We start from the raw sequence: 18,550 nt of genomic DNA on the forward strand, positions 1-18,550 counted from the left end.
CTGCACCCAGAGCCCTTGCCTATGCGGCAGGCCACTGCTGACCCATACCTTCGCAGGAAGACACTCAAACACAGTTCTGGCTCAGTCTCTGTGAGGTCTCTGGGTCCTGGTGTGCACAAGGTTTGTTTGAGCCCTCTGAGCATCTCTGGCAGGTAAGGGGTTTGATTCTAAATGCAATTTTGCCCCTCCTACCATCTTGCTGGGACTTCTCCTTTGCCCTTGGACGTGGGGTATCTTTTTTTGGTGGGATCCAACATTCTCCTGTTGATGGTTGTTCAGCAGCGAGTTGTAATTTTGGAGTTCTCGCAGGAGAAGATGAGCGCATGTCCTTCTACTCTGCCATCTTAATTAATCTCACTTTATAATGTTGGTATATATATACAATGGAATAATTATTGTACAAAGGAAGGAAGTTCTGAAATAGAGTACAACATGGATTAACATTGAAACCCTATACTAGGTGAAATAAACTAGATACAAAAGGACAAATATTGTATGATTTCACTTATAAGAGATACCTAGAATTCAGATACCTAGAATTCAGAGAGACAGAAAGAACAGTGGATATTAAGGGCTGCAGGGAGAAGAGAAGGGGAAGTGATTGTTTAATGGGCTTATGTTTGAAATAATGGGAAGTTCTGGAAATGGATAGTGACTCATCCCAGGTGGGCAGTGGTAAAGAACATGCCTGCAATGCAGGAGAGGCAGCAGGAGCCACATGTTTGACCCCTGGGTGGAGAAGATACCCTGTAGAAGGCAATGGCCACGCACTCCAGAATTCTTGCCTGGGAAATTCCATGGACAGAGGAGCCTGGTGGGCTACAGTCCAGGTAGTCGCAAAGAGTCAGATATGACTTAGCGATTCAGCATGCCTGCAATGTTGTTTGCACAACATTGTATGTACTTAATGCCACTGAACTATTAAAACGATAAATTATATATATTTTACCATAAATAACAATGACAGCAGTGACAATGACAAAAGGAGTCAAAATTAGACTATTTCATAGAGTTGTTGTTCAGTTGCTAAGTTGGTTGAATTTGCTCAAATTCATGTCCATTGAGTTGGTGATGTTATTTAACCATCTCATCCTCTGCCACCCCTTTCTCCTTTTGCCTTCAGTCTTTCCTGGCATCAGGGTCTTTTCCAGTGAGTTGGCTCTTTGCATCAGGTGGCCAAAGTATTGGAGCTTCAGCTTCAGCATCAGTCCTTCCAATGAATATTCAGGGTTGACTTCCTTTAGGATTGACTGGTTTGATCTCCTTGCAGTTCCAAGGGACTCTCAAGAGTCTTCTCCAGCACCACAATTCAAAAACATCAATTCTTTGGCACTCAGCCTTCTTTATGGTTCAACTCTCACATCTGTCCACAACTATTGGAAAAAACACGGCTTTGACTATTACGGATGTTTGTCTCAGAGTGCTGGGCTTAAATGAGATAATTATGTGCTGTGCTTAGCATAATGCTGGGCTTACAAATATATTTCTAATACTTGGAACCACTTGAAGATGGAATGGGCTTCCTTAGGGATGGGATAGTGAGTGAGTCCATGCTACTGGATGTGTTTAACAGGAGGTGGATCAGACCTAAGTTTTGTATGCAAATGAATCACCTGGGGATAGTGTTTAAATACAGACTCTAATTTAAATAGGTCCTTTGTGTGGCCTGAAATTCTGCATTTCTAATAAGCCCCAGGTGATGATGAAGATGCCTAGTGATGAAATTTGAATAGCAGGGAGCTAGATGATTCTTTCGGAGAAGGCAATGGCACCCCCAGTACTCATGCCTGGACGGAAGAGCCTGGTGGGCTGCAGTCCATGGGGTTGCTAAGAGTCGGACACGACTGAGAGACTTCACTTTCACACTTTTCACTTTCATGCATTGGAGAAGGAAATGGCAACCCACTCCAGTATTCTTGCCTGGAGAATCCCAGGGACGGGGGAGCCTGGTGGGCTGCCATCTATGGGGTTGCACAGAGTCGGACACGACTGAAGTGACTTAGCAGCAGATGATTCTTTAGAGTGAGGGGATGCTGGAGAAGGTCTGTGATACTCCATCAGATGGAGCATTGAATTAGATCTCTGCTGTCCATTGTGGTGGCCACATCACCATATGTAGCTCTTTGAAATGTATCTTGTCTGAGATGAGTTGTGGGTGTAAAATACACAAGAACTCAGTATAAAGAAAAGAAACTGTAAGACAGCCCATTAATACTTTTTATATTGATTACATTCTGAAATGATATTCTTTCGGTTATATTGGGTTAAGTAAATATTGTTAAATTTTTTACAAGGGCTGTGAATAGAAGGTGATTGGGCAATAACTAGAGGGTGTCATAGGATTAGACGAGGATTTTCTTGCTTTGGCATCCTGGAAAGACTATGAGGCTAATAAGAAAGGGAGACTTTGGCTCTCCAGGATCAGCAAGGTGGGTGAGCGAGGGAGTGAGGTCTATAAGGAGGAAAGGAGGTTAAGACAAGGTTTGTGTGGCTTGTATTGTTGTTTAGTCGCTAAGTGGTATCTGACTCTGCGACCCTATGGACTGCAGCACGCTGGGTTTTCCTATCCTTCACTCTTATGGCTTGTATACAGTTATATAAATGATGGAAAGACTGGAAGGAAACATGTAGAAATGTTAACGCCATTATCTAGGTAGCGGGGATGACGTTTGCCTTATATTTTTGTGAAAGTGAAAAGAAGTGTTACTCCCTTCAGTCGTGTCTGACTCTTTGTGACGCCATGGGCTGTAGTCTGCCAGGCTCCTCTGTCTGTGGAATTCTCCAGGAAGAATACTGGAGTGAGTATCCTTTCCCTTCTCCAGGGGATCTTCCCGACCCAGGGATCAAACCCGGGTCTCCTGCATTGCAGGCAGATTCTTTACCGTCTGAGCCACCAGTACTTCTTTGTATATGTTTTTGTATTTTCCTTTTTCTTCCATAAAGATGCATAACTTTTAAAATTGGGGCATTGTAGAGGGACCAGAAATTAGAGGTAGCTTGGAACACTGACTTTAGCACATGAGGCCACTCTAGAGGAACGTGTGACAGGAGCACACAAATCACAAGAATGATAGTATAATAAGCAAATGTGTAGGCGTAGAAAGACTAGGAAGAGTTGCTCCACACTATTAAGAGGAGTATCTGTGGATATTAGGATTTCAGGTAATTTATACCATCTTTTCACTCCCAATCCAGGGATTGAACCCGGGTCTCCTGCATTGCGGGTGGATTCTTTACCAGCTGAGCCATAAGGGGAGCCTTAAATACAGTCTTTTGACTTTTGTGTATAATTCACTTTTTGTGTATAAAGTTTTAAAATGATTATGTACTTTTTTATAATCAGAAAAAGAAGCTATTGTACTTTTGAAAAATAAGCATATTCTTTCTTCACAGAAAATAATAGTTCCACTATATCCTGTGTTGATAAAACCATATCTTAGGCTCTTGTCTTCTGCCAGCTTGGAATAAACAAGTGGCCTATAGAACTGCCTGTGAACTGCCTATAGAGAGGGCCAAATCACAGGAAACTGGGCCTGCTACAGGCGCTGGGAATGGCCTCTGGCCAACAGCCAGCAAGAAGGTGAAGCCCTGGTGGTACAGCTGCATAGAAGTGAATTCTGCAACAACCTGAGTGAGTTTGGACATGGATTCTTCCCGAGTCAAGTCTTGAGATAAAAAACACACTGGCTATTTACTGGATAGGAGGCAGGCGGTCACTACAGGTGGGTCACTGGAAGATTATTGCAAAACACACAATAATCTGGAGAGAAAAGGGAGGAGGGAGTGTCTCTTAGGGCTGTTTAAGAATCAATGAAACAATGGAATATTACTCAGCCATAAAAAGAATGAAATAATGCCATTTGCAGCAACATGGATGGACCTAGAGACTGTCATACTGAGTGAAGTAAGTCAGAGAAAGATAAACAGCTGATTCTTAAACAGCCCTAAAAGACACTCCCGCCTCCCTTTCCTCTCAGACTTTTATGAAGTGTCTTTCAAGTATTTTTCCTATTAAAAAAAATGAGTTGCCTGTCTTTTGATTGCTGAGTTTAGGAGTTCTTTATTTATACTGCATATGAGATTTGGTGGGATACATGGATTAAAAATCTCTTCTCCCAGTCTGGAGTTTACCTTTTCACTCTCTTAATTGTGACTTTTAATGAAAATAAAAATATTATCACTAGTATTTATTTTTTGTTTTTCCCTCAGTTTTATTGCAATATAATTGACATAATATTGTATTAGTGATGTGAACTTCACCTCAATTAATTGAAAAATGGGCTTCTGACTCCAAATAAAATTCTTTTCATTTTTTTAAGACCAGGGGTTTCTCTTGGGAGTGTATAAAGATGAAAGCACTTTTTCGTTCAACATAAGTGAGAGTTTTCAAATAGAACTATCAAAGAACTTAATGGATTGACTTGTGATCTATGCTTACACTGGAAATATTCTAGCAGGGACTGGACAACTGTCTGTAATGAATATTATAGAAGGGACCTCTAAATCTCCTTCTGACTTGAAGATTCAAGGATTCTATTCACTTGAATAGCTGATCTCTTGGAGAGATCAAAATTTGAACATTCCTGGCACCCACAACTACTGCATAACCCAAGACAGTGTAATCAAATTTAGGTCATGTGGTAGAGACTAATAAACAGAAAGTGATTAAAAAGTGGCCAACTTTGACAAATTAGATTTTTTAAAAATTTGCAGCTTTAGAAAAATGTTGGAAACTAAGCAAACTGCAAATGTGTTAAATAAAAGTGTGCTCTATGTTTATAGTGTTGTTTCTATAGATGCTATTTTAAAATTCATCTATTGCAGATCTTTTAAAATAAGTCATCTGAAAACAATACTTCATTTAACAAAGTTTACCTAGGTGTTTGGTGAGATTAGCTGGCAGTGGCTGAGGTGACAAAAGTGCAGTACAGTCTTAGAGAAAAGCTAAGAGAGTGATTTGGTCACAAGGAGAGCCGTAATTCTACAAGGTTGGGCAGTCTGGATGTGAGGCACAGGCTCAGGTCACAGCTACAGCTAGACATACGGTTCATGTCACGGGAGAGAATATAGTCCTTACAATTTAGGAAGACTCTAAGCTGTAAGCCCCTTAGTCTGACTGGAAGAGAGTACTTTGCTGAGCTGTAAATTTAAGGGTATTCACATTTTGGAATGCATGTACAGGTTTCTCACATTATTTTGAGTAAGGAAGTTTCTGAAGATAAGAAGGCTACTACTAAAGTTGAAAGCAGTGTAGCATAGTGGTTAAGAGCTTGGGCTCTTAAGTCAGAACTGAATTTGAATACCAGCTCTGCCACTCACCAAGTTACTCTCTAACTTCTTAAGACCTCACTTTTCCTATCTATCAAAAGGGGGAAATAATAGCCCCTGTCTCATAGGGTAGTTTTGTGCACAAGAAAGCTTTCAGCACCACCCTTGGTAAGTATTCCATAGTGTCAGCTGATACTATGTGTGTTGCCTGAATAAATTTTTTAAGTGGGGGCAAAAAACCAAAATGTGAACTAAAATGAGAATGATCCTTTTGGAACAAAGGTATTCTGGACATTCATTCATTTAACAAATAATCATTTAGGGCCACGTGCTTTGCATTGACTTTTACTCAACATCTAAACCATACTATTTTGTATTCCTGTGTGATTATGGATCCTTCACACAAGAGACTTAGAAGTGTAGCCCAATGGTTAACGTAATCACCTAGGGTGATTGAAGTTGTCCCTTCTGGTTCCTGGGGGTGACTAGAGCCTGAAGCTGGTTACCAGGCCCTCTTATCATTTGCTGGCTGATTGTGAGGTCCAGATTAACTCTAGGACTCCCCTGTTAGTATTTCCACTCTTCATTTCTTTATCTAAAACTTTTTATGTTTCCCTTCTTTGCTTCTAATTTGCTCTTTCTTAACCATGCTTTGGTTCCAAATAGGAAAAGGAGTACATCAAGGCTGTATATTGTCACCCTGCTTATTTAACTTATATGCAGAGTACATCATGAGAAATGCTGGGCTGGAGGAAGCACAAGCTGAAATCAAGATTGCCAGGAGAAATATCAATAACCTCAGATATGCAGATGACACCACCCTTATGGCAGAAAGTGAAGAAGAACTAAAGAGCCTCTTGATGAAAGTGAAATAGGAGAGTGAAAAAGTTGGCTTAAAGCTCAACATTCAGAAAACTAAGATCATGGCATCTGGTCCCATCACTTTATGGCAAATAGATGGGGAAACAGTGGAAATAGTGGCTGACTTTATTTTCTTGGGCTCCAAAATCACTGCAGAGAGTGATTGCAGCCATGAAATTAAAAGACACTCCTTGGAAGGAAAGTTATGACCAACCTAGACAGCATATTGAAAAGCAGAGACATTACTTTGCCAACAAAGGTCCATCTAGTCAAGGCTATGGTTTTTCCAGTGGTCATGTATGGATGTGAGAGTTGGACTATAAAGAAAGCTGAGCGCTGAAGAATTGATGCTTTTGAACTGTGGTGTTGGAGAAGACTCTTGAGAGTTCCTTGGACTGCAAGGAGATCCAACCAGTCCATCCTAAAGATCAGTCCTGGGAGTTCATTGGAAGGACTGATGCTGAAGCTGAAACTCCAATGCTTTGGCCACCTGATGTGAAGAGCTGACTCATTTGAAAAAGCCCTGATGCTGGGAAAGATTGGGGGCAGGAGGAGAAGGGGACAACATAGGATGAGATGGTTGGATGGCATCACCGACTCAGTGGACATGGGTTTGGGTAGACTCTGGCAGTTGGTGATGGACAGGGAGGCCTGGCGTGCTGCGGTTCATGGGGTCGCAAAGAGTCGGACACGACTGAGCGACTGAACTGAACTGAACCATGCTTTGAAGGCCTGGCGACCTCAGACCTGATGCTGAGGTTATCTGCTTACTGATCTTTATTTCTGTCTCCTCCGTCCCCATTTCCTCCCCCCGCCCTCCCCTAGCTCAGGCACCCCTCTAAATACCGCTCATGCCTTTTCCCACTTTTAAGATCTTTGCCCTGCCCCCTCACGCTCCCCCCATTTCCGTACTCTGCGCGCAGGCGCTCCGCCCCTCGTAGCCATCCCACTTCTTTCCCTAGACCTTGCACGCGCGAGGTGGGTGGTGATACTGTAAGAAGGCATCACTGCGCCCACGTTAGCTGCAGAAGCTGCCAAATTCTCATTCCTTAGCCTCTTCTCCCTGCACTTCCCTAAAGTCAGGTTTTCCCCTCTGGGCCTTGGCGCCGGTAGCCTGCCCGACTCCCAGGTTAAGACCCTTGTCATTTCCGCCTCTTCTTTCGCGCCTCCGTTTTTAGGCTCAGAGGGGCGGAGTTGGGATGGCTGTACCACCGTTGCCAAGGCGACAGCTTGGTTACTTCCGTTGGTATCAATACTTCCGGGTTGGCGTTGCAGTGGCGCTTCCGACTGTGGGAGCCTCGGCTTCCCAGTCGTCCGACGAGCCCGAGCAGGTGAGGGGGAGCTCCTGGACTTCCAGGCTGGGGAGCGGGGCTGGGCCGCGCCAGGCCGCGCGGGGCCGGGCTGGCCCGGCTCCCGACCTGGGAGGGGCTTAACGGTCCTTTGATCTCTCTCTCCCCTCAGCTGAGTCCCTTCCCTGTTTTTCACTCTTCTGGCATCGGTGGTTTTACTTCTTCTTCGATTGAACCCTGCTTCCTCGACCCCCCAGGGAGGCCGCCTCATTAAGGCGCCTCCCTTCTCTCCACGAACTCGCTCTGACAGCTGAGGAACTGGCAAGATCCTGCTACCCAGAGGGTGAATGGGTATCTTTCCCGGAATAATCCTAATTTTTCTAAGGGTGAAGTTTGCAACGGCGGCCGTGATTGTAAGCGGAGTAAGCAAACACCTCCATTGTACTAGTGTGAGGGATGCTGTTGAAAGGTGCTCCCTTTCAGTTTCTATACCCTGTCACTCCTTGAGATCAAGGCATTGGAGGCATCTATTAAAATGCAGTTCAGCTAACTGATTGGGATGACAGCCATTATGAATATGAATTAGCTTCTCAGACAAGGTAACAGCAGGGACATTTGTAGTTCTCTGTCAGTGTTTCCTTGTTTTTGTTTTTGTTTTTTTTCAGGCCAGGGGCGCTTCAAGTCATCATCAACTCTTCCCTCACCTTCATTCCCTACATCATCAAGTTCCTTTGTGTCTCCATTTTAGAAGTTTATCTCTAACCTTGCTGCCAGCAAACATCTTGTCTGCTTTACTTCACACCATCCTAAGCTAGTTTCCCTGCCTCTCCCGTTTGTAACGCATTGCTTGCTTCAACCCTAGTAGGCTAACTAAAATGTGGTAGATTTCCTCAGGTCACTAGTCTATTCAAAAATTTACAGTATCCCTTCCACCCTGCCACACTCACTTTGATTTCATACCTTTCAACTGACTCTGTTCCTTATCATACTTTTTGTCTGATACTGTTTCAATATAAACAATATGTAAACAATGTATTGTTTTGATATAAAATAGTTCTCTGTTCCAGTTGGGTTGCATTCTTCCTTCTGAGAACAAACCATTCTGATGCTTGCCTCCTCATGCTGTGTCTTTCTCCAAATTTGTGTACAGTCTGTATACAGCCTGTTCTCCCCTTACCCTCTCCTTTGCGTACACCTGTTAATATTCTGCCTGCCCTTTATCAAGGCCCACTTTAAGTTCTCTCATCTCCATAAGCTTTTCCAGATTATTCAAGCTCACGTGGATTGGTTCCTTTTCCATGCTTGTCCTGCTCTTATAGTTTGTGCTATATAGTTTAGCACTTATTTTTTTTTCTCTGATGAACTACTTTGATTTCTTCCACCGGATTATAAGCTCTTGAAAGGCAAGTACTGTATTTCCTACAACTTTTATCCCCACATCCATCTCCTTAATTATCCAGGAAACAAATATTGTCATGGTGGTAGAACATGTTATGTGGTTTTTTTAAAACATGGCATTTGTACCTGTAGCACATTTGGGCATTTAGTATGCCTTCAGTAAACATTTGCTTGAGTCTCTGTTTTACCTTCTGAATCTGAGAATATCTAATGCTTACTCTTTCTTAAAGGGGAAACCAAGAAAAGCGCCTGGATTTTTCTGACCAGAGCTTTGCAGTAGTGTGACAGGATTATGTAACTTGTGTTCTAGGACATTCTTCTCACTCTTTAGGCTGTCAAATTTTCCTTAGTCAGATTTCAGAATACATGTCTGCATTTTGAAGGCATTTTTCATTGGCTTCTTTACACAATAAAAATACTTAAGGTACTGTATTTCTATTTTAACTCAGATGTGGCTTCTTCTACCCATATCTGGGGATAGACCCCACAAATCAAAATCCTTTGGGGAGTATTTTACACAAGTAATTTTCTGCAACAAAAACCTAGGGAGAGAGTCTCTGAGGATCAGCAAAGTGTCATGTACAGAGTGTGTAGTATTGGTCAGGTCCAGCAAGTTATCTTTCTGATTTCCCCTGTAACCTTTTAGATACAGGCTGTATACATTCATAAAGGACATCACGCTGGAACCAACCAAGTATTTAATGGATGTGTACCCAATTCTGTGTAAGCTATTTTAGGGGTTATAAAAAGTACTATGAGACCAGGTGCCAGCCTTCAGGGATCTTACCTAGTTAAGAGAGAAAATAACATGAGGCAACTAGAATATAAACCTCATCCTAGTCATTATTTGTATGCCTGAGATTTAAGATATAGAAGGGATAAATGAAGGCTCAAAAGAGCATTACACAGCTGTGGAATAGGTATGACATAACATGCATGCATGTATACAGCCTTATGTAAAAGACTTGGAGATTATAGCTGACATTTTAATGATTCAGTAGTGTGATATGACTCCCATAAAAGCGACTGCAATTTTCATCTATAGTAATTGAAGTGTAATATGGAGAACAACAAAAATTATTGGTAGATATTTAGCCTAAAAAATAAGATGTAGGAGAAAATGGTAGCTGTCTTTAACTATTTGAAGGACTCCCCTAGGGGAAAAGAATAAATTGTTCATACTGCCTCCAAAATATGAGTGAAAACTAGAGGAAGACAGACTTTTGGCTCAGTGTGAGGAAGGAATGTCTAAAATCAGACTTAAAGATGATACAGGATTTCTTCATAACAAGATTCTTTCCCTGCATTGGAGGGAAAGAAATTTTACTATCAGATGGGAGTGGGAAGATGGCAGTGGTCCCAGACTTTTAGGCTTCATGGACCAGTAAAATTGAAATGAAAGTGTGGGGAGGGGGCACAAATTAGGGTAGCCAGTCTTATTTTGCCAGATAAGAACACTAAACAAAATCAACTACCAACTATTACATTTCATATAAGAAAGGTGATTTTTGAGAAATGCTCCAGGAGTAGGAAGAACTTGATCTTCTAATAGTCCTTTAAATGAGATACATTTAGCTGAAAAAAGGCACTTGGTGCCCTTATTTTCTTTATTTCAATTCACAATTGTGAAAATTTCATTAAAGAACTACTGGGCTAACTGACCAGAGATTGTGACTGGTCTTTCTGCTCCTTGCTGTGGCTTTGTCCCCTGCCTTTAACTGCATTAGTATTATTCTCTGAACCCTGAGTACATCTTTATTGAAAGGCTGGGTAGCAGGTAGTCAAGTCAGGCTTCTTCTATAATGAAGAGTTGAAAGAAGTTATAAAGAGAGAGCCTTGGAGAGAAGCATAGCTGCCTTTTGAAATGTTTGACTGTTTGGGGGAATCTCTAAATTAGTGAATGGAAAGGGCATTCCCCCTCCCCTAAACTTAGAAAAGGGATATGCCAGTTCCTTGCTTTTCCATGTCTACCCTCTCATTGTGTGTGTCATGTGTTGCTATTATTTGTAGTCTTAAAATATGGGCATAATTGAAAATGTTGATAAGGTAGTATTTAGTACTCAAGACTCTTCTTGCAAGCTGCAGCTGATATTTAAAGTACTTATTCCTACTTGGCTTTTTCGAATTCTTTTAAACAGTTTTCCTCCAAAAGAGCTATGTATTGTTGACTCTGTATGTCAGATGGACTGGCTGATCATACTATGCATGAAAGGAAGTTTCTGTAATTATTTTTGTGGCCTCTTAAACCTTTGTCTGCATGTTAGCTATCCTTTCTGGAAAACTGTTTTTCTGTGCTTAGTTACAGAGGATTCCTTGTGCGGAAACAAAGCAAAACCTTGTCTCCTCTAAAAAGAGACTGTCAATTCAGTGCTAATCCCAGATTGGGCAGTAGGGGAGGTGGGCAGTATTATCTGTTAAAAAATATATATTTGAGTACTTAACTATTCAAAAAATGTAATAATGGTAACTAATAGTTGTTGAATTAGGTGCCAGGTACTTTTCTAAGAGTTTTATGTGTTTTATTTAATTTTCACAACAATCCTATAATATAGTGCTTATTTTTATCCCCATTTTACAATTCAGCAAACTCAGGCACACGAGGTTAAATAACTTGCCTGAGGTCACAGAATGAATAAGTGGTGGTGCCAGGATTTAAACCCCTAGGCAAGTCTAACTTTTCGAATCCTCATTCCTGGCCAAAGACCAGTTGAAGTTGCTTTTGAAATTCAATAGTAGTCAGACCTTGAAGATCTGAAAAAGGAACATTTAAGAGAAATCTGAGAAGCCATCCTAAGAAAATAGCTCCCAGCAGGACTAGAATTTAGTAGGCAAGGCCTAGAGCAGTAGGTCTTAAAGCTTGAAAGTATCAGCATTGTTTGCAAATTTTCACATTCTCAGGCCAGACCCAGACCACCAATCAAAAACTTGCAGGAGTAAGGCCCAGCAATCTGTGTTTTAATCTGCCTTCTGGGTGATTCTGGTGCCCATTAAAATTTGAAAACCACTCTTGAGAAGGCAGAGCTGTGGGGAAAATAAAATTCCAGAGAGAAATAGCTGGGAGTGGCAGGAAAAGAAAATAGGCTGAAAAAATTTGAAGGTGACAGGTCTAATGGGGGCAGGAGGGGGAGGGAGGTAAGGAGGACTGAGAGTAGAATACTTTGTTAAAGAACTCAAGTATCAAAGAAAAACAGTATTTGTATTTATGTGCTTTAAAAGGACAGGGACAAGGAGATTCACTAGATGGATATATGTTAAATGTCAGAGAGAAGAGAGACATCTTCCATGTTGCTGTCATTCCTCAGAGAAACAAGGAGGGTGAAAAGGTGCTTAACTTGGCCTGGGCCTAGTGGGAGGAGGTTTTGTGTAGCTGGAAAATAGCTAGATGAAATAAAGTTTAGTGGAGAGATGAGAGGGCTAAGAATATGAGAGGGTAGTGATGCCAGTCTGTGCTTTGCACCTGAATCAAGCTAACAGTACCATGAACTGCTTTTATGAGATGCCTCAGCCTATGTAATTTAAACTCCAGATTCCTTCACTTGTAATTGTCTAGTTGAATGTCTAAGTTGGGTGTGTTAGATGGACTGAAACTTCTTCTTCAGGTGGGATGGGGATAAAACACTAAAGAAACTGGAGAATGTGAAGTGCACAGGTTGACATTTGAGTGAATCGCACACTTACCCCTACGGAAAGGCAGTAAAGAACACAATCATGGTCATCTATCACATAAAACAGGAGCCTTCATTTTGTGTCATTCCACTTGGTAGGGTTTTTCTCTATGTCTGTTTTGTTTGCTCTAAGTTGTGATCATACACTGACAGGTGCTCCTCACTCTTGTGCCTTGTTCTGATTTGTGTTTATTTTTAGCACCAGAAAAGTGCCACTGTAAGCCATGAGATGTCTGGTCTGAATTGGAAACCCTTTGTATATGGCGGCCTTGCCTCTATTGTTGCTGAGTTTGGTAAGAATGTGGAAACTGACATGTCTGCTCCTTTAGGGTATAGATATGGTAATGTTATTTTTGGTTAAAAGTGGAGAAAAAGAAGCTTGCCCTATTTGTTTTAAAAACTGTTGTCTCATACATCAACATGGATCATCCAGAAACCAACACAATACTGTAATTATCCTTCAATTAAAAATAAGAAAAAAACTTGCCTCAATGCTATCAAGTAGTGTTTTCTTGGAAAGTACTACTACTGCAAGTGACGTTAAGAAAAGTCAAACTTAGGACGCTGTTTTGGTGGTTTAATTATTTAATTTGCTAGGCTTAAGAAGTATGCATGAAAATATAGAGGAGTTTGGTAAGATAGCGGTTTCCGCTATATTCTTATACTAATGGCCTTACCTTTGTGCTAAGTTGTTCATAAATTTCTTAGTAAGTATTCAGACTCCTTTTTTTTCAAACCTCTTTCCCATTTTGGAAGAAAATTGACCAACAAGATCAAACCAGATTCTTCTCTTTTTGATTTTAATTTTGAAGTACTTTTTAGATTGTTTTTCATTTTCCAGATTCTCTTTCCTAAATTGTTTGTTAAGTGACCCCACTAGCTTTTCTTGACTTTCTTGTCTTGAACTCTGGTGTTATGATATCAGGGTCATCAGTGACCAGAGTTGCATAATCACTGTGTTAGTTTTAGACCTTGAAATAGTCCTTGAAACATTTTGCCAGTATAATGACTACTTTGTCTATGTTGATATAATAAGAGAAAGAAGTTTAGTTAAAGAATTTTTCCTGCTAAACACTGTGCTGGTTACTCCTGAAATTACCTAAGGAACCAGATGAGTAGGCTCTTTAGTCCTATTTAGGACTTTACTATTATCTTGCATAATGCTAGAAAACTGTTTCCTATAAACAGATAAAAGAAAAACCCACAAAACTTTGTAACAGTATTTAAGAGTATGTGGAGCAGCGATCCCATGCTTTCCTATCTTCTTTGCAAAAATTTGCAGAGATTTTATGAGAGGGAAGTGGGGAGACGAGGTGGGAGGTGGGGCAGAAGGAAGAGACAGATAATTGCCAGATTGTATGTTAAGATGAAATTAAAACAACATGTAAGTTATTTTGCATTTATAGTGTGTTAGGACTATGCTAAAGCACTTTATTATATCATAGTTTTAGTTACACTGTGGGTCAAATCCTGCTGCCTAGATATAGTACATTTCACTTTATCATACACAGCCCTTGTCCTCTGATGGCAAACATATTTGCCTTATGTTTTAAAAATTGCCATTGGTCTGAATTCATCCAAAATTTGACTATGACTCTCTGGAAGAACTTATAAATGAGCGTGTTACTTCATAGGAACTTTCCCTGTGGACCTGACCAAAACGCGACTTCAAGTTCAAGGCCAAAGTATTGATGTGCGCTTCAAAGAGATAAAATACCGAGGAATGTTTCATGCCTTGTTCCGAATCTATAAAGAAGAAGGTGTATTGGCTCTGTATTCGGGGTGAGAATGGATTCTTTCCTTACATCATGAATAGAAATAATTTTTTGAGAAGCCGTGTAGTTCAGCATTCGATAGTTTGTGCCCTTTACATTCACCATTTCAACTTGTAATTCAATATTTTTTTAACTTTTTGTTTTATATTGGAGTATAGCTGATTAACAGTGTTGTGATAGTTTTAGGTGAACAGTGAAGGGACTCAGCCATACATACACATGTATCCATTCTCCCCCAAACTCCCATCCCATCCAGGCTGCCACAAAATGTAATTCAATATTGATGTGCCAATTTATATTTCACTTGCTTGTAAATCTTGAGCTTTGGATTTGGTGTTCATTTGGCTATAAGTGATACATTTTTTAAAATAGATCTCTCAGTGCAGCCCTGGATTTCTCCTGTTTTCCTGAGAGTCATCCATAGCCACCGTGAATAGCAGAACACCACTTGACAGTATATATTGCTATGATATTCTTCCTGAGTTGCCAAATCATGACTTAAATTTTTTTTCCTCTTTTAAGAAATACTATTCTGGCAGTTTAAACAGAAAATGAAGAATAAGAGAGAAGGAGACCCACCATTTTGGGGGGGGTCATCTGTTGATTATTCATAAGTTGGTGGCTTATTGTCCACTGTGTTGTTTAATCTGCTGCCAATTTACTAGTCCACTTCTGCATCTAGGGTCCCAGTTTATTGCTCTGGGAATGGATATCAATTTTATTATTAACTTATGTTGGACTTAATTTCAAAGATAATTTACTTGGGGAAAAAAAATCAAGAATTACATCCTGAAGCAAGTGAGTCATGGATCATGTGTTTTACCTTGTTCTTTCATCGGCACCGATAATCACAAGATATTTTTTTCAGATAGCAAGCAATAAAGCCAGAAATATGCATGTTTTGTCATCATTTTAAAATCTTAACTGTTTGAATTGCTGCTCTTTCTATTTATAACTGCTAAAGTTTAATTCTGCAATATGGAAGAATCTCAAAGGAGGTATGAGTGAGAATGTCTCCAGTTTATAAGCAGAACTTAAATAGAGTGAAATCTTGGCTCTGGTGTCTCCTGGATAAGATTAAAGTTGTATCTGCAACTGCTAGGAATTAATGTGGATTAAAAAAAAAATCTATGAAGCAGGTAATAGTGTATACTTCTTCTGCATTACTGGATTCAATTTGCTAATATTTTGTTAAAGATTTTCATATCTAGGTTCATGAGAGATATTGGGTTGTAGTTTTCCTTTTCTATACTTTTTTTTTTTCTGGTTTTGTTATCAGGGTAATACTAGCTACATAAAATAAGTTGAGGAGTGTTCCCTCTTCTGTTTTCTGGAAGAGATTGTGTAAGATTGGTGTTAATTTATTAAATGTTTGGTAGAATTCCCTAGTGAAATTATCTGGGCCTGGAGATTTCCTTTTTGGAAACTTTTAAATTATAAATAAAAATGTTTTAGATGTTATGAGATTATTTGGATTATCTATTCCATATTGATTGAATTTTCGTAGTTTGTGGTTCTCAAAGAATTAATCCATTTCTTCTAAGTTGTTGAATTTATAGCATAAGGTTGTTTATTGTTGTTGAGTCACTAACTCATGTCCAACTCTTTTGAAACCCCATGGACTATAGCCCGCTAGGCTCCTCTGTCCATGGGATTATCCAGGCAAGAATATTAGCCATTCCCTTCTCCCAAGGGACCTTCCCAACCCAGGGATCAAACCCGGGTCTCCTGCATTGCAGGTGGATTCTTTACAACTGGCCCACCATTCTTCTAATGACTGTAGGGTTGTAGTGCTATTCCCCATGTCATTCCTGATACTGGTGACTTACTGTTTTTCTCCTGTTACTACCATGACCCTTACTAGAGGTTTATTAATTTTGTTGACTTTTTTCGGAATAACTTTTTGTTTCATTGATTTTTCTCTATTTTCCTCTTTTCAATTTTATTAATTTATGCCTTTTATTATTTACTTCCTTCTGCTTGCTTTGGGTTCATTTTGCTCTTCTTTTTTATTGTTTCGTGAGGGTAGGAACTTAGATTATTGATTTTGAGACTCTCCTTCTTTTCTAATGTAAGCATTTTGTGCTATAAATTTCTCTCTCAGCACTGATTTGGCTGCATCCCACGTATTGTAAAAGGTTGAAATTTCATTTTCATTCAATTTTATGTATTTAAAAAATACACCAATGTCACCCAAGGATTTTTTAGAAGTACCATTTAATTTCCAAGTGTTTGTGAGTTTTCCTTACCTTACTGATTTCCAGTTTCATTCCATTATGGTGAGAGAACATACTGTATATAATATCAATTATTTTAAATTTTTTGAGGTTTGTTTTATGACCCAAATATGCTCTCTTGGTACATGTTCCATGGATACTTGAAAACAATGCATATTTTGCTGTTTTTATGGAACGAGGTGGGTGATGGAAGTGAATAGGCAGTCTAGATATGTATAATCTGCAAGTATATGATAAGGATAACTTTTTTTCTTTCTTTCTCTTTGGCAGAATTGCTCCTGCTTTACTAAGACAGGCATCATATGGCACCATTAAAATCGGCATTTACCAGAGCTTGAAGAGATTATTTGTAGAACGTTTAGAAGGTCAGTGTAGACTCTTTATTCTCTTTTGAGATAACACTCAAAGGGATTGTTAAAATTGTGCTTAGTGAGAAGTGTTAATTATGGGGTGTCTGAGAATGGATAGTAGTCATTGCAAGGTCAAACTAAGCTTGTACTGATTCGAGATTAATCCCACTATAGGTTTGAGGGATCTGCTCTTCAAGTTTGTCCCTTTTCCTGTCAAACAAAAAAAGGCTTCTGGTCATCACAGAGGGAACATGGAACAAACTTGTTGAGAAAATTAACGCTGTCCTCATCTATAAGAGAACTTCAACTATAAGGAATCCTCTAGCTGTGGGTTTTAATAAGCTTTGGTTAGATAGAGTGGTTTTATATATACATAAAATATGGTCATCTTAACCCACATTCAGCATTACCATATGTCTATTTGCTGCTATAGCTTTTTCAGCTAAATACTGTACTAAAATGATTATTTTACTACAGGCCTGAGGCTGTTGCATAGTTGGGGACAGCTGGAGAGCTTTTCGGTTAGTAATGTCCTTTGAATTGCTTTATTTTCTAAATCAGCTTTTTCTGAAGCCTCCTCTTTAAGGATCCTGAAGTATTCTAGTCCTGAAATAATTTCCTCTCACATATTCTTCACTTGGGTTTACCTAGTTTCTCTTCGTAGTCTCTTCATGGTGAGGAGGCATGGTGAAGATTGAATTTTAGAATAATATGCTCTGTGGTTTCCTTGTTCTTTTTTCTAGCTGAGAGAATTTAGTTCCAAATGACTAGTTTTTCACATTTAACTACAGAAATCTTCTGTAAATAAATAGACGCTAGTAGTTATCAAGGCCAATTAAAATTAGTATTTAGGAAATTTTTTTCTATTAGACATAAGATTTTATTTTTTAATATTTGGTTCTGAGTCTTTAGAGTTGATAATTATCTAGAAAGAGACAAAATTTTTTCTTTAGATGTTTGAAGTGATTAAAGTGCTATTTGCACTTTCTGAATTTATATGGAATATTGACAGTTATATAGAATAATAGGATATATTCCAGTGTATTTTAGAAATATTTTAAAATAATCTGTTTTACAAATTGTTTGTTTCAGTACTCCTTTGGAACCTAGAAATATTTGAGTTTCTTTATTTTTATAAGCTTTGTAGTTCATTTCTACAGTCATTTCTTTGACCATGGTTCCCTTCCTCTGATAGCTCAGTACTCTCTTTTCAGAAACTCTCTTCTCAGTGCCTCTTGTAAGCAGACCTTTCCTTTTCTTGTTCCTTTTTACAGATGAAACTCTTTTAATTAATATGATATGTGGGGTAGTGTCAGGAGTGATATCTTCTGCTATAGCCAATCCCACCGATGTGCTGAAGGTAAGAGAAGTCTGGTTGCATTGGGTGTATTCAGTGTGAAGCAAAGAGCATGAGCTTTGTAACAGGTTTGGTCACAAATCACTACTGTGTCACTTGCCAACTGTAAAACCTTGGGCAGATCACTTAACTGCTTAAAGCCTCAGTTTTCTCATTTGTAAAATGAAGATAATTCAGTATATAATACATGAAGTTGTTAAGAATTAAAGATAATATATGTAAACTATCATTACACATGGTAGGTAGTAGATGCTCAATAAATAGTAGTCAATTTATTATGATATATATTAATCCATTAGTCTTCAGACTATAGAGTATGCTAACCTTTAAACATTCTTTCCAAGGGCTAT

General features: G+C 39.4%; 1 protein-coding gene across 1 annotated transcript in view; it reads left to right on the forward strand.

Moving 5' to 3' along the window:
* Positions 1 to 7,361: 7,361 nt before the first annotated feature.
* Positions 7,362 to 18,550, forward strand: part of SLC25A14 (solute carrier family 25 member 14) — a 37,795-nt gene continuing 26,606 nt past the window's right edge. The window contains exons 1-5 of the mRNA XM_070462271.1: positions 7,362 to 7,460; positions 12,681 to 12,774; positions 14,116 to 14,263; positions 16,764 to 16,858; positions 18,118 to 18,236. Coding sequence (XP_070318372.1) covers positions 12,711 to 12,774; positions 14,116 to 14,263; positions 16,764 to 16,858; positions 18,118 to 18,236 — 426 coding nt within the window. The 5' untranslated portion in view covers positions 7,362 to 7,460; positions 12,681 to 12,710. The remainder of the gene's footprint in view (positions 7,461 to 12,680; positions 12,775 to 14,115; positions 14,264 to 16,763; positions 16,859 to 18,117; positions 18,237 to 18,550) is intronic.

This window comes from Odocoileus virginianus, unplaced genomic scaffold (assembly GCF_023699985.2).
Source record: "Odocoileus virginianus isolate 20LAN1187 ecotype Illinois unplaced genomic scaffold, Ovbor_1.2 Unplaced_Scaffold_2, whole genome shotgun sequence".
Taxonomy (NCBI): Eukaryota; Metazoa; Chordata; class Mammalia; order Artiodactyla; family Cervidae; genus Odocoileus; species Odocoileus virginianus.